At 37.1% G+C, this 25,181-nt stretch overlaps 1 protein-coding gene across 1 annotated transcript in view; it reads left to right on the top strand.

The window, feature by feature from the left end:
* TTC29 (tetratricopeptide repeat domain 29) overlaps positions 1 to 25,181 on the top strand; it is a 236,176-nt gene that overhangs the window by 39,692 nt on the left and 171,303 nt on the right. The window contains exon 4 of the mRNA XM_047090368.1: positions 4,062 to 4,247. Coding sequence (XP_046946324.1) covers positions 4,062 to 4,247 — 186 coding nt within the window. The remainder of the gene's footprint in view (positions 1 to 4,061; positions 4,248 to 25,181) is intronic.

Here is a 25,181-nt window from a genome sequence, read left to right as displayed (position 1 = left end):
AGCTACAGGATTAACTTTTTAATTTTTTTTTAAGTTTGTTTGAGAGTGAGTGCAAGCAGGGGAGGAGCAGAGAGAAAGAGAGAGAGAATCTTAAGCAGGCTCTGCATTGTCAGTGCAAAGCCCTTTGCAGGGCTGGAACCCACAAACCATGAGATCATGACCTGAGCCAAAATCAAGAGCCAGATATTTAACTGACTGAGCCACTCAGATGCCCCACAGGATTCACTTTAAAAATAGAATCCTCTGGTGAATTTTAAAATATGACATCTAATTTCTCAAGAAATTAACTATTATAAATAAAAAATGCTTTGTTAAAAACTTACATTCTCATTTCAGCTCCAAATTCTGAAGTGATATTTGCACTGAAAATAGAATTGAGCAAGATAAAAATTTCCCATTAGTCGTTTTTTCAAGTTGAATTCATCACATTCGCTAAGTGTTTTAAATAGAGGCTTTCATCTGAGTAGCATAAATATGAGCCCCATACATCACTTGTTATAAAAAAGTGTCATAATTATGAGAAACTTGTCATAAAGCATTTTGTAATTATAAAGAAACTAAAATGCTAAGTAGTCTATTTTAATGTAGAAAACATTAATTTACAATTTTTTATTAAATAAAAGTAAACATTTAAAGAAAAGTGTTTCTTGGGGTGCCTGGGTGGCTCAGTTGGTTGAGCGTCTGGCTCTTGATTTTGGCTCAGGTCAGGATCTCACCTTTCGTGGGTTAAAGCCCCAGAGCCAACTCTGCACTGACAGTATGGAGCATGCTTGGGATTCTCTCTCTTTCCCTCTATCTCTCCCCACCCCCTCAAAGTAAATAAATAAACCTAAAAAAAAAAAAAAACTTTCTCCAATCCCAAAAATTAACAAAGTCCAAACTTTATAGTAATCAATACCTTATACACATGATATTAGTAAGGAAAAGAAGTATTTTCTTTACTCGTTGGTTTTATCATATATTCATAGTAACTAAGCTGTATTTGTTAAAGAAATAAAATTACCTCTTGCTCAGGTTATCTTGTTCAAAAATGCAGTGGCTTTTGCCTGGTTGAAATATAGAAAATTAAGATTATAGTGAAGAATATTGTTGGAAATACCTCAGTTGAAGGACTTCTGAATATTTGTATACTTTAAAAAAATTGTGTTAATTATTTTCACATTTACTACATAAGCTTTATCGAGGAAAAATTGTGATACAAGTTAAGAACATCCCAGAAAATGGGAAAGGGGATATACTCATTCACTCTTATTAATTTGAATTAATCTTAAATCTTAAAACATGCACACATGCAAACACACACACACTTAATCTAGAATGTAAAAATTTGTTAATGGTGTCTCAGGATTCCATCTTATATGGTCATAAGACATATATGGAATCTGAAACAATTATCCTGAAGTAGCATTATCTCTGAGCATTCTCATTGCTTCTCATTGGAAAGACTATCACTCTAGGGCCACAATGAAGTTCATTTAATCAAAGCTATAGCACTAACAATAGTCATCTTGGGCCAGTTCTGTCTCTTGAGACTTACTGAACAGGAACCTAGAGTTATTTAAATTATTCTGCAAAACACCACTTGCTGGTTTATAGCAAAAAGTGTTTAAAGTAAGCTAGTCTCTTTTTGGATTATTTTCCATTTGTTAAAGTGTTTTTATTTTTTGTCCCTAATAACATTTCTTATATTACCCATTATTGTAAATCATCTCTGTATCATCTATAATGTTATGATTAGGGCCTTGTGCCCCATGGGGCTGGAGAAGAGATGGCAATAATGGTAATGGGCAACTGAATCAATAGATAATTCAAACATTATTTACACTTGACTTTAAATTATTGTTAAGGGTTAAGCAGCAATTTTTTTCTAATAACATTTATTTAAGATACCCAAATATGTTCTATACAAGCAGAGTCCCACAGGATGTTTACAGGTTTTATGTAAAGCAAAACAAAAATAATTATCTGATGAAATAAGTTTGAGAAACACCAGATGAATTAACGTTGACATTAAGGAGGCTGATTTATTGCAGGACTTACCAGAGCCTTTAATATGCTGATGTATACCGTGTGGTTCACTAAATAGAGGGAAATTAGCAATTGTATTTTCCACATTTATTTCATCATGGAATCTCCTTTTTAGATAGCACAGTGAATACTTGTCTAAATAATAAACCAACAGTAAAAATGTTTTTCATCTTATAAATGTCTACTGACAATTCAAATAAGCAGTCTACAAGCAAGGAGATAAGGCTGCTTCGAATGTAAAGGGTACAGCCCATATATTTGGATTGTCCAAAGATTCAAAACTTGAATATATCCCTTTATACTTAATACTATGAAAAATATTGCATTTTTTAATAGAAAAATAGTTTAACTGACAGTGGTCTTTATTTTTTTTTAATTTTTTAAATGTTTATTTTTGAGAGAGAGAGACACACACACACAGAGTATGAGTGGGGGAGGGGCAGAGAGAGAGAGAGAGGGAGACAAAGAATCAGAAGCAGAATCCAGGCTCTGAGCTGTCAACACAGATCCTGATGCACACTGGAACTTACCAACCTCAAAATCAGACCTGAGCTAAAGCTGGCCACTTAAAATGACCGAGCCACCCAGAGGCCCCTGACAAGTGTCTTTAAATATGGAATCTTGACAGCTTATATAACTCATTCCAAAAAGAAAAAAGAAAAAAAACAGTATGAAATTTTAGAAATGTTTTTCTATTGAGGTGTGATTACTGAAAAACAAATTATTTTGGGATCATTTTTTTTCATGAAAGCTCTTTATAGAACTTTTTAAAAATGGAAGATATGGAACGCTTTATAGACTTTATAAAATAACTCTCTAATCACTAAAGATGACAAAGAATATAAAATATTATAGGTGCCCCCTAGGTGGCTCGGTCGGTTGGTTAAGCGGCTGACTTCCGCCCAGGTCATGATCTCGCGGTCGGTGAGTTCCAGACCCTGCTCGGGGTCTGTGCTGACAGCTCGGAGCCTGGAGCCTGATTTGGAGTCTGTGGACCCCCCCCTCCCCCACTTGTGCTCTGTCTTGCTCTGTCTCTCAAAAATAAATAAATGTTAAATAAATAAATAAATAAATAAATAAATAAATAAATAAAATATTATAAAACAGACTTTAGTGCTTTGTTCACATTAGGTAGAAGGTTCACAATGCAAAGACAAAACATAAGTGAAGTCAGTTCTGCGATGAGAGTATTTGTTTTTGTTTTTGTTTTTGTTTTTCAATTTATTTATTTATTTTGAGAGAGAGAGAGCAATAGAGCACGCAAGGGAGGGCAGAGAGAGGGAGAGAAAATCCCAAGCAGGCTCTGTGCTGTTTTCAACCAAAAGGGTATTTCAATTTCTAATATATTCTTTTAGTTTTTTTATTATTTTTTAATGTTTATTTTGGAGAGAGAGAGACAGAGTGCGGGTGGGGGGGGGGGAGGTGGCGGGGAGCAGAGAGAGAGGGAGACACAGAAACCAAAGCAGGCTCCAGGCTCTGAGCTGTCAGCACAGAGCGGACAGCAGCCTCAACCCCACAGACCGGGAGATCATGATCTGAGCCAAAATCCCACACCTGACCGGTGGAGCCACCCAGGCACCCCTATTTTTTTATTTTGAAGAAAGAGAGGGTGTGAGTGAGTGAGGAGCAGAGAGAGAGGGAGAGAAAGAGAATCCCACGCAGGCTCCACACTTTCAGCGCTGAGCTCACCCAGGCAGGGCCTGAGTTAAGGATGTGGGGCTAGAACTCATCAACAGTGAGATCATGACCGGGCCGCTGAGGTTGGATGCTTAACTTCCTGGGCTACGCAGGTGCCCCTTTCTAACATCTTCTAAGTTTTCAAAAAGGTTTTTGTTGTATTTTTGGAGTGCACATCTTCGATGTAACTATTTTAGTGGTTAAAATACATGAACTTAAGTTTGCATTTCCATTTTTAAAATAGCTAATCATGCTTTTAAGGAAAAATAAAAAATAAATGTCACTAAGTTGGTTTAACATTTGAAGGGGCAAGCCGTGAGACATTTTTCTAATGCAGTTTATGTTTTTGTTTGAAGAATACTTTGAAGATGTCTATAACAACTTGTATGCACTGGCCTGTTACTTCAGTACTTCTGAAGACAAATGGGTAAGGAACCACTTCTATGAACGATGTTTTAAGATTGCTCAACGGATCAAAATTGACGGTGGGAAGAAAGAAGCCGAGGCGCATGCACACATGGGACTTCTCTTCGAGGAAGAGGGTGAGTGGTCATTTGTCAGGCTGTCCTGGGTGCTTTGGAGGATTCAGAGTCCAGGCAACCAGAAAGCACGTGGGGATTGAGAAAAAGACCTGAGGCATTAGTATAAGCATGTAAGTTATTGAGATTAAAAAGCAAAGGTGTGTGACTTATGGATTCACCTTAAGTATTCCTTGCAGTCATACTCCACCCAAGCGCTCAGGCTAGAGTTCCCAGCAGCAGCAGCAGCAGCAGCAGCACGGAGAATAAGCATCCTCCCGTATCCATCCACATATATCCGTCAGTGCCACTTGCTGTATGTTTTTGAATTTCTTACCATTCTTAAGTCCTCTATTCATTTTAACTTGATTTCTCCTGTATGAAAATGGGAATAAAGGAAGGCATGCTTCGTGACTTTCCTAATGCCACATGTCCCCTACAAAGGGGACCAAAAAAATACCTCTATAATTTAGATATTGCCCCATTGTGATTTATAACAACTTCTGAAGGAAAAGTCCTTTAAAAGTAACTTCATACTTAATGATGTTATCTTAAGACAAGACTGAAACAACAACAACAAAAATCATCTAAACATATTTTGTATGATGGCTTACTAAAGGATGCAAATAGAAATTTAAGAATTAAAATTATGGAAGGAATGGTGGGTAGATAATATGCAAAGAAAATATATGAAAAGATATGAATAATCCTATTTCTTTTCCCAAAAAACTGTCTCATTTTCCACAAAGGTTTTGACTTTGGCCAAACAGTTAAATTAGAAAATATTTATTATTTTGTAGCTAGGACTGTATAGGACTTGGAGAAAGATTTAAAAAAAAAGTTTTTGTGCTTCAGGAAATTACACGTAATCTATAACATGGTAGGTGCTAGGACGTGGAATATGGTCGGGAGCCATCTTGAGGGATAAATGCCAGGTTTGCCAGAAAAACTCAGAGAAATGAGAGATCATACAGACTAGATTCAAGGAAGGCATAATGGGATCAGTAGGGACTGGTAGGGGACTTGGAAGATGGGGTGGAATTTAGGCAGGTAAGAAAACAGGAATATATTCTGTAAGAGGGATCTACTAAAGCGAAGCTAGAAAAACTTGTAGGAGGAGCAACCTGTTTAAAATGGAAAGTGTGGGGGCACCTGGGTGTCTCAGTGGCTTGAGCGTCTGACTCTTGATTTTAGCTCAGGTCATACTCTCACATTTTGTCGGTTTGAGCCCCACATCGGGCTCCCAATGCTTGCTTGAGATTCTCCCTCTCTCTCCTGCTCTCTCTGTTCCTCCCTGGAGCTCTCTCTCTCTCTCTCTCTCTCTCTCTGTCTCTCTCTCTCAAAATAAATAAATAAACTTTAAAGCAAATAAATAAAGTGGAAAGTGTGTTTCTGAGCAGTGGTGGCAGCTAAGAGTGGAAAGGCAAAATAGGGACACAGCAGGATTCAGAGTTTGGGTTTAAGCTTCTGTATATTCAGAGTAAGGAAAGGTTGGTTATTACTGTAACTTGAGAAGTTGTTAAAGCTTGCAACCTGTTGTTAAAAGTAGTGTTCTTCCAGTTTGTAAAAATGGGATAAATTCTTGCTTAAGTAAAATTCTTTCTTAAGCTTTTAAAAATTACTCTCATTTCATAGGTGTGGTGAATACTTTTTTAAACTTTAAAAAATTATTATCTTCACTTTGAGGATGAGAAAACTGGCCAAAAGAGATTAAGCTGGTTGGTAGTGAAGCTAGTTTTTTTTTTTTTTATTTTTTTTTTAACGTTTTATTTATTTTTGAGACAGGGAGAGACAGAGCATGAACAGGGGAGGGTCAGAGAGAGGGAGATGCAGAATCCAAAACAGGCTCCAGGCTCTGAGCTGTCAGCACAGAGCCTGACGCGGGGCTCGAACTCACGGAGTGTGAGATCATGACCTGAGCTGAAGTTGGCCGCTTAACCAACTGAGCCACCCAGGCACCCCAATAGTGAAGCTAGTTTTGACTAGTCAGCTAGCTTCAGAGCCTGTAGTCACTGCTCTGTGCAAACAAAGGATTGGTTGCTTTACCTCCATGATGTGCTAGTTATGAAAATTATATATTAGAAGGTAAGTTACCACTTTTTTATTCTTTACTATAGGAAACCCGGAACCCCACCCCCCACCCCGCAACTGAATACAATAAAAATCGTTTTTTGTTTTGTTTTGTTTCTGTAATTGGGGCCCTAATTTTCTGATTTGTGTCAACAAATCAGATCAATTAAAGTGTCCACTTCTAGTCCCCAAAAAAGTCACAAAAGAAATAAGAAATAATATATGATAATAAGGCTGAAGAAGTCAGGGCTACATTAGTGAAAATATTAAGAGTGGCTCAGTGAGATTCAAATAGCTATCATAGGTATATTCTGAATTTCTGTATCAATTTTAATTCTGATTTTTAAAATTCAGTTTGATTTAAAAAAAATTATTGCAGAAAAAATGCATAACAAAATTTACCATCTCAACATCTAAGTGTGCAGCTCAGTGTTTAGTATATTCACACTGTTGTGTGATCTGTCTTCAGAACTTCGCAAAACTGAAACTCGATACCCATTAAACATCAACTTCCAGTTTCCCTCCTGATTTTTTAAAATATCTGAATGCATTTCTGTTGGAGGATTTATGCATTGCTTCCCTTATTTATTCATTAATCTACCCATTTACTCAGCAACCGTGCCACCGTGGTTGCCCATACAATTTTAGTGACTGCAAATGAGGATGAGTTTGGGAAATATGAGGGCTGGGCTGCTGTGAGATTACATTTGCAGGTCCTTGGCTTGCTCATATTTAGGTGTCACACCCTATAGCATGATAAAATGCACCCATATTCCACAGCAAATAGAATATTTTGCCCATGAAATTATTTTTAAATTAGGTTGTGTTTTTTGTTTGCAATCACTTTTTTGTCAGGTCTAAAATATTTTTCTATGCCCTTGATCAGTTCATAGGCCCTGAGAATCATGCCTTTATTGCCTGATGGATAAAATAACTGTGTTGATGTTGCTGAAAATTCTAGAGACGGGCTTTGAGTGTTGCTTAGCAATGGTGAAAAGTATCTGTGCAGCTTTTGTAATCCAGGTAAACTAAGACTACTTAGAATGTGTGGCTAGAGTGCAGTGAGGACTCACCTGGCTGTAGGGCTCCCCCTGAGGTGATGGAGGTATAGCATCCACAAATCTGAGCTGATTGGTCCAGACAAGCGAATGGAGGCCCTACAGCAACAGCTAGGCAGCAGCTGTGCTCAGGGGCAGGTGGCAGCATCCTGATTCCAGGGGTGCCCATTCAGGTTAAAGCAGGATACCAGCCGGCAGATGGGAAAGGGCAGGTTGTCAGGGCTCAACGAAGCAGGCTGTAGTCCAGGGCATGGCTCCAGAACCCTCAGGGAACTATAGAGCAAATGAACATGAGCAGAAGCCATAGTCACAGGGACTGGGCACCTGGGTGCAGTCAGGGCCAGTGTGCAGCCCACTGGCACATATGTGACCAGAGCTTCACCCAGAGCCCCCTGGCCAGAGTAGAGCACAGGTCCTTGTTCCCACTGCTGTTAAAGATCAGGCCCTAGTATACAATGTGGCCTGATTTCCATAGGCTAAAGGGTTGGCAGTGTGACTCTTCATGTCAGGTATCTTCAGACTATAGCTGGGGTGTCAAGCATAAATAGTCATGGACTGACAAATACTTGTAGCAAATCAGTGGCTATATCTTCTTTCAGAACTGTGACATATTTGTAGGGAAAAATGGACCAGCCACATTCACACCACATCTGTGGAGGATTGGAGAAAACTCTCAGACACTATGTCAGTAGGAGATATGTCCATACCTTCTAGAGCAGCACACAGAGGTCTAGCAAGGCCAGCTGTCAGATACTGGGAGAGAGGGTTTTTTAAGAGACATGATTAAGGAAACACTGGCTCCTCCCCTGGGATGATCTGGGTCTAGGATAACAATGGCATGATGACATGGCAGAGCTGTAACCTCAGTCCTCTTCTGCCAGATCAGCATTACTGGTTGGGTCCGGCACCAACCCCTTTACTTGGCATGATTAGGATACTGGGGTCCAAGCCTTGCAGTTGTGGTTTTATTGGGTTTGGGGGTAGGGATAGCAAACTTGGGCAGAAATGACCACGTCAACATTCACAGCTGAGCAAGAAGCAACACTTTTTCCCCTTTCCCCACTTCCAGTGATTCAGGATCTGGGTCCAAGCCTTGCTTCTGGCCAGATTAATGGACTTAGTACTGAGGCTAACTGGTTTCTATGGAGGCTTGCAGGAGGCCAAACTCCTTTCTGAAAGGCTAGTCTGAAGATCCAGTCTTGGGCAAGTTAACCATTAATTTCTGTCCACCTATTTCTCTGTTCTTCCTCTACGAGTTCAGTCCATGGCTTATAAAGAGCATCTCTTACTGGCAGCAACCCATTCCATTTCAACCCAGAAGGGCTTTGAGTCCAAACTGTGCTGTGGAAGACCAAAAGGATAATTAGATATAGATGTTGGGTGACAACCCCAGAGTGCTGATCATGGCCACTAAAAACAGGCAGGGAAAGACCAGTGTAGGAAGAGCTTAGGCAATGTACATCTTCCAGTTCAGGAAGCCATCATCTGTGATGTTAGCACAGGGATTGAGTAATGGCTAACCAGATTCTACAGCACTGATCCTAAGCTCTCCCAATGACAGAGGAACTTCTGAAGAAAGGAGTTGTCCCGATCAGCTTGCCCAGTTCAGGTCCTAGAATAACTTTCGACAGTTAGCTCCATGTGCAGATTGCAGTTTGCCAGGGGCCAGAAGGCACCAGGAGCAGAGTCGTGTTGTGAAGACACATTGGAGTGGCTTCCATTCTCCCCTGATATATCCAGTAATGGAAGGTAGATCCAGCAACAGATCAGTGGAGAAAGCCCGCCATTGTAAGGGACTGTCCCCCTTATCGTCTTGATCTCATGAAAAGGAGTTGGAATTCAGAAGCCTACTTATCCTTGTCTTACTGATGTTCCCTAATTTTCTCTCCTTTTTAGTAGAAGACATCCCTTTTCATTTTTTTTTTTTTTGCATGAATTTTAGGAGAGGCAAGAGTTCAGCTTTCCTCTTAGTGAAGCATCTGACACATCCAAGGCAACTCCCTCCAATATCACAAAAAAAGGAAGGCCTCCCACTACTTAGGATTTTTTAAAATTTGTTTCTGCTAATAGTCACTCATTGGCCTCCTTGAAGGCTGGCCACAACACCACTAGCAGACTCTTCCCACTCCAATCTTGGTCTTCAATTTATTTCCAGTCATCTGACTTGCTTCCAGAAGGCCGTGGTAAGGGCCTGGACAGATGCCCAGTTTGCTGGGACAACTGCCATGCTAACAAGATAATTGGTCAGCAGCACTCACAGCAGGCCTGCTAGAACAGCCTTGCTCTGAGAGAACTCACGGACACAGGAACAGTAGCAGGTGTGCTGGTGCCCATTGCCCTTTCATTGGATGCTATATGTTTAGAGAAGTGTGGTCACACCCCTGGTGTGACTGGGGACAGACACAATAGCAACATGATGTGGCAGAGCCTTAATACAGGTCTTACCCAGCATCTCAGCATTCGTGATTTGACCTAGCATAGCCCCTCCCATGCATGATCAGCAGAGGGGAAGAAGAGAAAGGGGAGGGGCCTGAGGTCTCTGCCTTATGACTGCAGCCATAGGATATGGCATAAAAATAGCAAGATTTGCCATACAGGCATTTATAGTTGGGAAGAACCAATCTCTCCCCTGTCAGGAGAGAGGTACTGCCTCTCCAGTAGATCAGAACTGATTACCTTAAAAGCACTGAACCTGAATGGTTTCCTTGGAATTTGCTAAAGTCCATTTTCTTTTCTAGAAAACTAGCCTCCAAAAGTCAGTCCTGGACAAATAAACCCTTATCCCCTTAAATCTTTAAGTTCTGCCTAAAGAGTGTTATTAACATAAAGAGACTCGGGTCAGGTTATTAGATGTAGAAGTCCCATCCTTTGACAAGAACTAGGACAAAGACAGGGCCATGAGCAAGATGATAAGCTTCAAAAGAAGCTCCAACCCCAAAGACTAGATGTTTTTAAGAACTGTCCAAATTAGAAGAGAACCAGTGAGTTAAAGTAAGAGTAGAACAAATCTCAGTCCTAGGAGAATGCCTGTTAGACAGTGAAATTAAATGAAGTGTTGTTCCTACCAACTACCCTCTGACTATAGGTAGAAGTGGGGGGATTCTACCAGCACTGAGAGGCCAGGGAGCAGAGAGGCAAGGGCAGACTGTCCACTCTGCTTACTTTTAAGAACCAAGATTAAGTAGACTGCTCCTAAATAAGGTATGTAGGAAATTCAAGGAAAACAAAGCATTTGTCTGAAGACTCTGGTAAAGAACAAACCAGTAAAAGTGATCATTTTAGGGAAATTCTTGGTATCTTCAGAAAGATACATGTGGAGGACAGAAAAGCTTAAGGATAGAGCCAAATGAGTTGAGAATGAGCCCCAGATTATGAAATAATCAATGCTTTCATTGAGATGTGTCAGTAGAATTAACGTACAGTGTGGAAAAGGTAAAGAGTAGAATTGACCCAATAGGAAGTTGAATCAGTGATATTGAGGGCAAACTTGAAACACTCTTGCAAAAGAAAGACTAAGATGAAAACAATGAGAAATAAATATGGAAGTTCCTGAGAAAGAATATTAGGTAATTGCAATATAAGGCATAACCAAAGACATTTTAAGAAAACTCTAGACCCTAAAAGAACCCCCTCAGAATGTGCAGACTGAATTCGTCATTTGTGCTCCAGTCAAAAATTATTAAGAAAGATCCATAGCTAGACAAATTCTGGGTAATTTTTCGAAGGACTTAAATGAAGACAGACTTGCATTCAAAGAGAAAACACATGGAAGTGAGGGCGATCTGGCTGCAACATCTGTCACCCCATTGATCACCAGCCAGGGTTGATTCGGCTGATGTGGCTGGCTAGGCGGGTGTTCCCTTCCTCCCTCACCACTCCACGTGAGTCCCTCCTGAAGCTGCGTACTTGATAAAAGAGGACGACCCTCCCGGATAGAGGAGGATCATTCTTGGGTCAAGGGTGTACAAGTAGCTGCACTCGCCTGTTAGAACCTCCAAACAAGCTCAAAGAGAAAACACACATTGCCTGCATTGTAACAAAAATTAGGATTCAGTTTTCTCCCTTGCCACAGTAATTGCCGCAAAATAAAAAGAAGTAAAGTCCACAGGGCTTGAGGGGAGGGGAAAGAGCAGAATGCTGCCAAGTTGAAAACTACTGAGAGTATGCTACAGAGTTCAGTTCTGGCTCCCATGTGAAGCAACAGGAAGACATTCAGAAAGTACACTGTAAAGGTATTTTCCATGTGTATTGTATTCTCCAATTCAACAAGAGATAGATAAAAAATAAATAAATAAAAATTCAGGGGTGCCTGAATGGCTCAGTCAGTTGAGCATCTGACTCTTGATTTCATCTCAGGTCTTGATCCCAGGGTTGTGGGATCAAGCCCCTGGTCAGGTTCTGCGTGGAGCATAGTGCCTGCTTGGTGATTCTCCCTCTGTCTCTTTCTTTTTCTCTGCCCCTCTCCTGCTCACACTCACTCTCTCTCTCTCCCCCAAGATAAAAATAAATAAAGAAAATTAAAAATAATAAAAAATAAAAATTCAAGAAGGAAGTTCTAATGTAAAAGAACTGACAGTAAACACTGAAACTGATTAAACATGGTTAAGCCTACAAAAAAACATACATGTCAAAAATTTTGGAAATAGAGGATACACAGTATAAAAATTAAGTATGGATTTAATTTTTCCCTTTATGATTTTCTATATTTACCATTCTGCAGTAATGCTAATTACTTCTGTATCTTACTGTAAAATTAAATTTTATGAGAAACATTTAAAAATAAACTATAAAAATCCAAGTGGAAAATATATGCAAATATTTATTCAGTCTTAGTTGGGAAAGACCTTCAAACATAAAAACAGTTGTACAAAGCACAAGTGAAAATGATAGAGTTTACTAAGGGATCATTATATTCTCTCCCTACTCCAAGTTCAGAACTGATTCAGAAGAAACATAGAAATCAGATCATAATTGTTAAGACTTATCAGGGGAACAAAGCTTATATCTCTTCAAGCCAGACTCTATTATCCTCAGAATTCATCGTAATCACCTAATTACCGGGAGACTGGTCAGGCTGAGACTCTCCTGCAGGTTCTAAGCCTGTGCCTATGAGCCTCAGTGTGGAGCTTGGTAGTCAGACCTCCTTGAGAACTGAGTCCACAGAGGATGAGAATTCAGAATTTCATATGATGTCATACTTCTTCCCCTGATGAGAAGTGAAGGGGGAAAGAGAGAGGGCGTCCCCTCATGGAAACATGAGGCTAGGGGAATAGAATTCTCACTATCAGAAACAAGTATTGAGAGATTTGACACATACTTTTTTTATTTTTATTAAAAAAAATTTTTTTTTAACGTTTATTTATTTTTGAGACAGAGAGAGACAGAGCATGAACAGGGGAGGGTCAGAGAGACGGAGACACAGAATCTGAAACAGGCTCCAGGCTCTGAGCTGTCAGCACAGAGCCCGACGTGGGGCTCGAACTCATGGACCGTAAGATCAAGATCATGACCTGAGCCGAAGTCGGACGCTTAACCGACCAAGCCACCCAGGCGCCCCAACACATACTTTTTTTTAAAAAATGTTTATTAAAAACCTTATTTAATTAAAGGATAAATCTGGGAAATATTTGAAACAAATGTGATAACAGATTAATTGCATTATTATTTCAAGAATGTGTACTAATTGTTGAGAAAAACCATATACACATCAGTACAAAAATGGTAAAGGAATTAAGAAGAAAATTCAAAGAAGAAATCCAACTGGATAATAAACATGAAAAAAAAAAACCAAGATAAATAATAAAAAAGCAAAGTTAGAGCACTAAAGATAGACTTTTCACCTGTAATATTATAACAAACATTTATTATGTTCCAACTATGTGCAAGACACTGGGCTAAGTGTTGGAAACCCATGGCTGGAAAAGATATTTATGGCCCCTTAATTCAGAGGCTTACATTTTAATGGAAGAGGCAAGTCAGTTCTCTGATCATTGCAATTATGTGAGTGAATGTACTGATAGGACAGGTACAAAATGCACCAAATTCAAATGTGCAAGAGTCAATGTTGCTTATTTATTTTTTTAAGGTAGCATTCACTACTTGTGTAATTTTGACAAGTTAAGCATGTTTTTTACATTGCTGGTGATAGGATAAATTAGCATGACATTTCTAGCAAAGAGTTTGGAAATATGTATCAGGAGTTTTAAAATGTCCATATCCTTTAACCCCACTAATCTACTTCTAGGAAATAATCAGATATTAAGACAACGATTTACATAAAGATATATTATGTCTTTATGTACTATTTATGATAGTTAAAAATGGAAATTATAGAAATGTCTTACATTAGGGTAACACTCTAATTATGGTAATTATACATGATGAACTCATATCCCGCCATTCAAAAATGCTTTTTTCCAGTAACTGCAATTGTAAGAGCTACCATTATTTAAGTCCTATTTGTTAGTCACTGTAACAATGCTAACTCTTGCCAATAGGCTATAAGCAGTCACTTCCAGACTAATGTATGGAGGAGCAGATCTGTATTTTCCAAGCAGATCTTCCAAGCTATCTGTATTTTTGCCATGGTGACCTTGGGGGACATAGGCTGAGATGGTGAAGCCACAAGATGGAAACAAGCTGGATCCCTGAATGAGTGTTTGGAGGGGAGTTACCCTGGAGAGTCACTCAGTTCTCAGCGGACTTCATGTGAACAAGAAAATTACTTTTTCTAAACCCCTGGGATTTCAGGATCTATTTGCTACCACCGTGTGCAATCTCCAGTCTCTAACACTTACATGCCCTTACTGTGAATGAAGGATTTTACGAGTTCTGTGAATGGTTTTTGGCAATTTCTTTGAAAATTTCACACAATAGTCTAACCCTTTCTTTTGGAATGTGATATCTAATGTTTTTGCTCTTCCCTGAAAACTTCATTTTAATATTTTTAAAAATATATAAATCCCTCAATTTACAATACAATTTAGTCTTCCAAAAATTCCATTTCTATTTTTTCAATATAGAAAAAATAGATGCATTTTACTTTTTCTATTATGTGTTTCTCTATTTGAATATAGTAGATGTGCAACATTTATGATCTGAAAAACTAAAAATGTACAATTTTTTAAAGCTAGCCGATATGCAGTGACTCCACCATAAATCTACAGAAGTGTTTTGTTTATAATACAGGGTCCTAACCTGCTTCAGGATCTCATGATTATCATTACTGAACACTAAACCTAGGAGGAAATAATGGACCCCTTGGCTGACCCTGTCTTGGGGTGTCTCAGTCAGAGGAGCAGAGACTCAAACCTGATCATGGGCTTTGGAATTAGGATCTAGTACTCAAATGAGCTCTCTGACTCAATCCTGGATTCCTAGTCTCCTTCACTCAAACCTCTTGGCAACTCCCTCCCAGCCAACTCAGTAACCCAGTGTAGAACTAATCATCAGTACAAAGGCATCAAAAGATCGGGCACAGTAGTTGTGGTTGTCAATATTGAACACAACACATAGACACTCAGAAACTAAGTCAGATAAAAATATTTGAGTTAACAGATTCTTTATATATGCCTTATCTGAAAAATCAGGAACGTCTGATCTGCCATCTTCAAGATAATCCACCCTGAAAGTATCTCTGTCACCCTGATTCCACTTGAACCATCATAGCCAGCAATAATTCATACAGCCAGAAGCATCTTCAGAATTTATGTGGACATTCCCAAAACAGGCTTCCAGTGCTGAAGAACAGCTTTAAGTAGTCTTGTTAACTGTACATCCTCACCATGAGCATACAGACCCTTGTCTTCTGACTGTGCTGCAGTATTGCTCAGCCTGTAGAAATATTTGGTGGCCATAAACCTTGTCAGTATACCTTCCCAATACCAAAAATCACTGTATCCCTGCTCACCGCCTAGTATCTGTGGGTTTCTTCATCTTGTATTTTATCTCCCACATACCCACCAGCCTCAGAGCATTGATGCTATAACAGTGGCAGTTGTCAACCATTTTTCTCATGGCAACAAATATGACTGTTAACACTGACTTAGACAGTCCTACAATGAGAATAGCGAGATTCAACACGCACATCCTGCCCACAGTATAAGCACTAATTTTGGGCTATGGTCAAAGGAAAATGGTCTGAAGGTTTATGTACCAATAGTTCTGTAGCATTTCTCTCCCACCTAGAAAGCATAGTGGAGTTTAAATGAGCCAGAGTAACACTTAAAATGGGTAATGACCAATCAACATTATATACTTAAAAAAAAAGTACACCATTCAGGAAATTTGGTTATTCATTGTTGTAAAAAATTATTGGTAACACATTTTAGAACTGATCTGGACACACAACTGTACCGCAACACAGCTGTTAAGAACTACTGGTTTCGAAGGAGACTATCCATCGGGAAGCTTGATTAACAAATTTCTGAGACCCTTTTTAATCATTGCCTCATCAATCTGACTTTCCCCCCTCTCACTTTCCCTTCTGTATGTCTCTATGTGTACTCTGTATTCACAAATCAATCATCTGCCAGACCACAAGACCCCATTCTTCATTGGATCATGCTTCCAACGGATCCCTCACTAGTTGGAGAGACTTCCAAACTCCACCATATGAGCTGAACTCCATTCCCATTGACAGAGATGAATGAGGCCAAAGTATGCAGAGAACTTTTTGGCTCCTTTACCAAACCCCTTTTCTGGTGACAGGTTTCCCAGTGATTTTCCTACAAGCCCAAGCCCTCTGTGTGTGAGGGGAATGTTATTTTCCCTGTTCATCAGTCTGGGCTTTAGGCTAGTTGGAGGCACCACCATAATGGCCAGTTCTTATTCTTTCAAGCAAATTCTTTCAAACAGCCTTTTAGGGCCATCATGGTATTCTGCCCTGTCTCCTCTCTGTTGTGACCTCAGGTTTGCCTTGGGCTTGGGCTCCTCCACCTACCTCACTTATAGCCGTGTCTGTGATTCTCGTTATCACTTTATGGATGAGTTAGGCCTTTTAACATCCCATTTGCAGTCTCTTCTCATGGCGTTACCTGTGCCAAGCTGCTTTGCTTTGCTTTGTCTTGTCGGTGTTGGTGCCATCAGCTCTTAGTAACTATAGCTAAAACAAGACAGCTACTGTATACATTGTCTACATTGTTTTCTTGTTTGAGAGAAAATTTTCAGTCATATTTTTTATGGGTTGAATTGTGGACCCCAAAAAGTATTGAATTCTTTATTTTAAAAAATGTGCTGAGGTTTATACCAACCAAATCTAGTAAAGTATAACTGTTTCTGCATGCATGGCTCATATTTTCTTAAAATAGTGCAAATGAAAAAAAAAGAATTAATGTATTAAATACTGAATAAAATAAATCCATGTGTCAAAGTGAGGTGTGAATTATTAGATAATTGACTTATAAGAGAACTTTAATTTCCATATTTATAACTTTAGGTTTTAAAATAGGTTATTCCATGTGTTGGATAATATGTGCCTTTGTCTCTACTTTCTGCCACTTACCTATTTTGGAATTAGCATTCCTAATGTTGTCAGTGCCAGTTTCATAATAACGGTGGCAAAACATAATTTAAAATCCAAAGGACAGGGACCCCTGGGTGGTTTAGTCAGTTAAGTGTCTGGCTCTTGATCTCAGCTCAGGTCTTGGGTGGTTTAGTCAGTTAAGTGTCTGGCTCTTGATCTCAGCTCAGGTCTTGATCTCAGGGTTGTGAGTTCAAGCCCCACATTGGGCTCCATGCTGGGCATGAAGCCCATTAAAAAAAAATCCAAGGACAAAAGTGTTTTCTTTTTTTGACTATAAACATACTGCCAGTTATACTTCATAACATTTAAATTGTCTGTACAGATGTCGATAGCATGAGGAAGTACAGATATATTTTCTTTGAATCTTTTAGTTTGACTCTCATATTATCTATCACATAGCTACTAAAGTTTTATTAGAACTGGCTGTTAGAGACTAAATTGGTCATACAGCAGGGTATTTAGACCTCTTTTCAGATGCCTGGCAAATAACACCAAAAAGTGATTCATGTCTTAAATGTTAGCCTTGAAGATATCTGGCTGTTGTGGTTTTTTTTTTTTTTTTTAATTTTTTTGAATATTTTTGAGAGAGAGAGAGAGAGAGAGAGAGAGAGAGAGAGAATGAGCGGGGGAGGGGCAGAGAGACAGGGAGACACAGAATCCACAGGCTCCAGGCTCTGAGCTGTCAGCACAGAGCCCGATGCGGGGCTCGAACTCGCAAGCCGTGAGATCATGACCTGAGCCGAAGTCAGACGCTCAACAGACTGAGCCACCCAGGTGCCCCAAAGATATCTGGTTTTATATGAAAATCCTGATCCAAATTCTTGATCCAGAATTCTAATTAAACCAACAAATTTTTATTTTAGATTAATGAAATATATACCAAAGTCTTCACTGGTACTTCAGACGGCTAAAATCTATTTGAAAGTTTTCTGGACTTTGTACTTTCCATGTAGCCATCAGCTAGCATATGAACAAACCTATGACAAAGATGATACAAAACTTGTGGGTTTGCGGGGGGGGGGGTTGTTTGTTTTGTTTTGTTTTGTTTTTTGGGGGTTTTTTTGCACCTGCATGCCCCTATCTTAGGTACATCTGCCAGCCACAGTATTGGGCCCACAATTCACTGTGAGCCAAAAGACTATCACTACTTCCTTTATACTTTCTAAATGTGAAAAAAAAATTTTTTTTGGATGAAAGGACTTCAGGTTGCTTGTTTGAAGCTGTACATTCTGTCCCTATCTTCTATAAATGTATGCTGAGATTATTTAATTTTAAAATGTAATTTGATAGTTTTGTGCACTAGTCATGTTTGGTCTTGCTTACATTCAATTGCTATGGAATATTCCATGCAGTCATTTGATTCGTCTGCCATGATTTGAAAGAAGAGTTGTCTCTTTTCAACTAATAATGCCATTTCATATCTTGGTAACTCAGTACAAGATACAGCTTCATGTTATCTGCCAATATTGTGTATAATGTACATCTGCCACAATTTTTCTTGCCTTCTTTTATACAGTTTTGAATATGTTGGAAAGTTCTTTTGTGTTTTGTTATTTAAGCAAAATATTGATAGAACAGGCTGTCTTCTGAGCAGAAAGGATAGTTTCAATGTGTGTAAGAAACACTTGCAGAGAAATTCAGTGTAACTGGACTTATATAGTAATGGCATTTTAGTATCATGGTAAATAAAACTCTTATTAAAGCTTCTGTGATAATTGTTAGTGATAATATCTTTTATCATTTAAACTATTAATCTAAGAACTTTGCATTAACTGAACCTGATCAAATGCCAGTGTCATCATTTATTAGCTGTATATTCTTAGGCAAGTTACACACGTTATCTGAGTCTTACATTTCTCATCTCTAAATGGAATAATAATAATCTACATGTAGAGTTGGTTCAGGGAGGTAAGAGTTAAATGAAGTAAATTGGTCCCTGGTACATGACAGACACTCATTAGATACAATTGATGATTATTAGTTCTAGAGAGCAGTGCTCATTTTTCAGTGTTTTGACTAGATGGGATTTGGTGATATTCTTTAAAAAAATTTTTTTATACAATTTATTTAAACTAAAAAACAAAAAGTTTCACCCATCTCTCTCACCCTTCTCACCCACTGCTTCTGGCAACCACCAATCTGTTCTCTGTGACTATGATCTTGGTTGTTTTTTTGTTTATTTGTTTTAGATTCCACATACAAAAGAGATCATATGGTATTTGTCTTTGTCTGACTTATTTCACTTAGCATAATGCCTTCAAGGTCCACCCATGTTGTCATAAATGGCAAGATTTCATTCTACTTTATGGCTGAAATTATTTAATTATATATATATATATATATATATGGAATATGTATATGATATATCATATCATATATATATCATGATTTCTTTATCCATTCATCCATCAGTGAACACTTAGGTTGCTTCCATATCTTAGCTATTGTAAAAAATGCTACAATGAACATGTGGGTGCATATATCTTTGAGTTAATGTTTTTGTTTTCTTCAGGTAAATAACCAGTAATGGAATTACTAGATCATGTTATTTCTATTTTTAATTTTTTGAGAGACCTCCATACTGTTTTCCATAGTGGCTACACCAATTTACATTCCCACCAACAGTGCACAAAAGATCCTTGCTCTCCACATCCTTGCCACCACTTACTTCTTGTCTTTTTGGTAGTAGCCATTCTAACAGGTGTGATGATATCTCATTGTGATTTTGATTTGCATTTCCCTGATGATTAATGACATTGACTATCTCTTCATGTACCTGTTAGCCATCTGTATATCTTCTTTGGACAATGTCTATTCAGATCTTTCACCCATTTTTCAATCAAATGGTTTTTGCTGTTGAGTTGTATGTGTTCTGTATATATTTTGGATATTAGCCCTTTATTAGATATATGCAAATATTTTCACCCATTCAGTAGATTGCTGTGCAAACACTTTTTAGTTTGTGTAGTCCCACTTTTTGTTTTTTTGCTTTTGTTTTTGGTGTCAGATTCAAAAAACTATTGCCAAGCCTGCGTTATGGAGTTTACCACCTATGTTTTCTTCCCAGAGTTTTATATTCTCAAGTATTACATTCAAGTGTTTAATCCATTTTGAGTTAGTTTTTGTATATGATGTAAGATGATAGTGTAGTTTCATTCTTTTACCTGTAGCTATTTAATTTTCTTGACACCATTTATTAAAGAGACTGTCTTTTCACCATTGTATATTCTTGGCCCATTGTTGTAAATTAATGACCATATATATGCAGGTTTATTTTGGGGCTCTCTGTTATGTCCCTTTTATCTATGTACTTTAATTACTATACCTTTGTAATATAGTTTGAAATTATGGCATGTGATTCCTCCAGTGTTGTTCTTTGTCAAGATTGCTTTGGCTATTTAGGGTCTTTTGTGGTTCCATATAAAGTTTAGGATTATATGTTCTATTTTTGAGAAAAATGCCACTGGGATTTTGATAGGGATTGCATTGGATCTGTAGATTGCTTTGGGTAGTATGGACATTTTAACAATATAATTCTTCCAAACTATGAACATGGAATTTTTTTTAATTTATTTGTGTCTTGTTTAATTTCTTTCAATAATGTCTTGTAGTTTTCAAAATAAGGTCTTTGACCTCCTTGGTTAATTTCTAGGTAATTTTATTATTTTTGATACAAGTAAATAGGATTGCATTCTTAATTTTTCTTTTTGATAGTTCATTTTTAGTGTATAGAAATGCAACAGATTTTTGTGTACTGATATTTTATCCTGCAACTTTACAGATTTACAAACAGATTTTTGTGTATTGATATTTTATCCTGCAACTTTACAGATTTACAAACAAATTTACAAACTGAGTTTGTTTGTAAGTTCTAACCATTTTTTTTATTGAGTCTTTAGGTTTTTCTGTGTATAATATCATGCCATCTGCAAATAGTAACAGTTTTGTGTCTTCCTTCCCAATTTGGATGCTTTTTTTTTCTTGCCTAATTCCTCTCTATGACTCATGAAGTGGAAGTATGGGCATTCTTGTCTTTTTCCTGGTATTAGTAGAAAGGCTTTTGGCTTTTCACTGTTAAGTATGACGTTAGATGTGGGTTTGTCATATATGGCCTATACTGTGTTGGAGAACATTCCTTCTGTGTCTGCTTTGTTGACGGTTTTTATTATAAATGGATGTTGAATTTAGTCAAAATGGCTTTTCTGCATCTATTGAGATGATCATGTGAATTTTTTTCTTCATTTTGTTAATACGGTACAGCACATTAACTGTTTTGTGGATGCTAAACCATTCTTGCATCCTTGGAATAAATCCCACTTGATCATGGTGTTTGATCCTTTTAATGTATTGATAAATTTGGTTCCCTAATATTTTGTTGAGGATTTTTCATCTAAGTTCTCCAGGAATATTGGCCTGTAATTTTCTTTTCTTGTGGTATCCTTGTATGGTTTTTGTATTAAGATAATGATGACCTCATAAAATAAATTTGGAAGAATTTCCTCCTCTTCTATTCTTTGAAAGAGTTTGAGAAGAATCAGTGTTAATTCTTCTTTGAATGATTGGTAGAATTCACCAGTGAAGCTATCTGGTCCTGGTCTTTTGTTTGTTAGGAGTTTTGTGACTATTGATTCAATCTTCTTACTAGTAATCAGTCTGTTTAGATTTTACATTTCATGATGATTTTGTTTTGATAGGTTATATGTGTCTAAAAATTTATCCAGTTCACCTAGGTTGTCCAACTTGTTGGCATATAACTGTTCACAGTAGTCTCTTATGATCCTTTTGTATATGGTGGTATCAGTTATCATATCCTTTCATTTCTGATTTTATTTGAGTCCTTTTTCTTTTCTTTTAGCAAGTCTACCTAAAGGTTTGTCAATTTTGTTTATCTTTTCAAAGAACTAGGACTTAGTGTTATTGATCTTTTTTATTGTCTTTTTAGTCTATTTGTTTCTGCTTTAATCTTCATTATTTCCTTTATTTTACTAATTTGGGCTTAATTTGCTCTTTTTTTAGTTTCTTGAGGTATAAAGTGAAGATATTTATTTGAGACCTTTCTTGTTTCTTCAGATAGGCATTTATTTCTATGAACATCTTCTTAGAACTGCTTTTGTTGCACTTCATAAATTTTGTTATGTTACATTTCCATTTTCATTTGTCTCAGAGTATTATTTTATTTCTCTTCTGATTTCTTCACCCAAAGGTTCTCAGTAGATGCTGTCTTAATCTACATATTTGTGAGTTTTCCAGCTTTCTTCATGTAATTAGTTTCTAATGTCGTACCAAAATGATCAGAAAAGATGCTTGATATAATTTCATTTCTCTTAAAGTTATTGAGACATATTTTATGACCTAACATATGATCTGTCTTGGAAAATGTTTCATGTCCTTCCACTTGAGAAGAATGTATATTCTGTTGCTTTGGGATGGAATATTCTGTGAATATCTGTTAAGTCCATCTGGTATATGTGTCATTTAAGGCCAATATTTTCTTATTGATTTTCAGTCTGAATTTATGTAAGTGGGGTATTAAAGTCCCCTACTCTTATTGTATTGCTACCTATTTCTCTCTATGGGTATGTTAATATTTCCTTTATATATTTAAATGCTTCTATGTTGGGTGCATAAATATTTATAAATGTTATATTCTCTTGTTGGATTGACCCCTTTATCATTATATAATGCTCTTATTTATCTTTTATTACATTCTTGGTTTTAAAGCCCATTTTGTCTGATATAAGTATAGGTATTTCAGCTTTCTGTTTTCCATTCATATGGAACATCTTTTTTCCATCTGTTTACTTTCAGTCTATATATCCTTACATCAAAAATGAGTCTCTTATGGGCAGCATATAGGTGGTGTATTTTGTGAGTGTGTGTGTGTGTATGTGTGTGTGTGTTTTAATCCATTCAGCCACTCTGTGTCTTCTGATTAGAGAATTTATTCCATTTACGTTTACAGTAATTGTTGATAGTTAAGTGCTTATTGCCACCTTATTCATTGTTTGTGGCTTTTTAAAAAAGTATATTTATTTACTTATTTTTGAGAGAGGGAGAGAGCAGGGGAGGGGCAGAGAGAGAGAAGGAGAGTGAGAATCCCAAGCAGGCTCTGCACTGTCAGCACAGAGCCTGACTCAGGGCTTAAACCCACAAACTTTGAGATCATGACCTGAGCTGAAATCAAGAGTTGGACACTTGACTGAGTCACCCATGCACCCCAACTGTCTTCTATTTTTTTTTATTGTCATTCACTTTTTACTTCAATTCATATACTACTAATTCTTAGATCAGTGTCACAGGAGAAAACTCCATTGGCAATGTCAAGCCAGTTTTGCATTTGTTCCTCTTGTTCATATTAACTGTTGTTTTAAATTTAATAGTTGATCTATGGTGCCATATGACATTAGACAGGGATTTCAGTTACTATAACAAATGGTGAACTATGCTTAGAATTATAATACTGTTATTCATTACATAATTTCTAAAACCAACTTTCAGCTTAGTTCCCTATTTGCAAATGAGGACAAATGGTAGTATTTCTGAAGTAAAATAAACAGATATTATATGAATTTTTGCCTGAAAAAAATAATTAAAAATATGACTCAGTAAAATAGAGGCAATGGGAGTTAGTGGTTCATGTACAGCATACAGAGTCATACTCCCTGAGTTTATTTTTTGGATTTTTTGTTTGTTTGTTTTAAATATTAAATATAATTTATTGTCAAATTGGTTTCCATGCAACACCCAGTACTCATCCCAACAGATGTCCTCCTCAATGCCCATCACCCACTTTCCCCTCTCCCTCACCCCCCATCAACCCTCAGTTTGTTCTCAATATTTAAGCATCTCTTATGGTTTGTTTTTTTACATTTTATTTTCAACAAATTTCATTATCCATATGCAAAATCAACAAGAAGTTTTTTACTTGAAGCATACTTCAGAATACATGGTCCTAAAAGATATATATAAAACATTCTATCCAAGAAAAATAGAATACACATTTACCTGGAGTACACACAGAAGAATCCCCTGGTTAAATCATATAAAAAGAGATATAACAAATGTTAGAAATTTTAAAAGACTGAAATCATACCAAGTATATTTTCCAACCACAGTGGTACAAAACTAAAGATCAATAGTAAAACAAAGCTGGAAAATCTACCATGTAAATATTAAATATTTAACACATAAATATTAAGCAACACACTACTGCACAAGCAATGGGCAAATAAGAAATCAAATGGCAAATCAATATGTGTCTCAAAACAACAACAACAAAAGAAAACACAATATTCTAAATCCTATGGGATGCATCAAAAGCAGATGTTAGATGGAAACTTATGCTATAAATGCTTGTATTAAAAAAGATAAGTTTGGAAGAACTTTCCAGAAGAAACAACATTATACCAGAAGGAACTAGAAAAAAAAACTTAACTGAAATTTAGTAGAAGAAGAAAATAACAAAGAAAAATCAGAAATAAATAAAATAGAGACCAGAATAAACAATAAGATAACCTTGAAAGTAATGACCAGTTTTTCCAAAAAAATAAACAAAATTGGCAGTGCTTTAACATTAACTAAGATAAAAAAAAGAGAGAGAGATAAGACTCAGAAACTAAAATAAGAAATGTAAGAGAAAACAATACAACAGATAAACACAGAAATGCATGCTGTGAAGACAGATTATTATAAATAATTATATACTAATATATCAGATAACTTAGAAAAAAAAAGATAATACCTAAAAATGTACAAGTTACCAAAATCCAATCATGAATCTTGAATACAAGAAATAGGAAATCTTCTTAGACCAATAATAAGAATGAAAGTTGAATTCGGAATCAAAAATCTCTCAGCACAGAAAAGCCCAAGACTACATGGTTTCATTGGTGACTTTTACCAAACATTAAGAAATAACTAATAGCAATCTTTATCAAAATCTTACAAATAATGGAATAAAGGGAACACATTTAGAATCATTCCAGGAGGCCAGTACTACCCCGATACCAAAGCAGGATAAAAACAGTACAAGAACAGGGGTGCCTGTTGGTTAAGTGTCCGACTCTTGGTTTTGGGTTCAGCTCAGGTCAGGATCCCCCAGTTCGTGGGTTTGAGTCCCCCAGTCCAGAGCCAGCTTGGAATTTTGTCTCTTTCCCTCTCTCTGCATCTCCCCTGCTCATTCTTGCTCTCAAAATAAATAAATAAACATTAAAAAAAAAGAACAAAAAAGCCTAGTTTGTCCAATATAAGTATTGCTACTCTGACTTTCTTTTGATATTCATTTGTATGATAGCTGTTTTTCCATCC

Source organism: Lynx rufus, unplaced genomic scaffold (assembly GCF_022079265.1).
Source record: "Lynx rufus isolate CCGP_SWC_20201006 ecotype Redwood Valley unplaced genomic scaffold, mLynRuf1.p SCAF_3, whole genome shotgun sequence".
Classification (NCBI taxonomy): Eukaryota; Metazoa; Chordata; class Mammalia; order Carnivora; family Felidae; genus Lynx; species Lynx rufus.
Note: the sequence above shows the minus strand (reverse complement) of the source record. Positions and strands in the feature narration are given on the sequence as shown.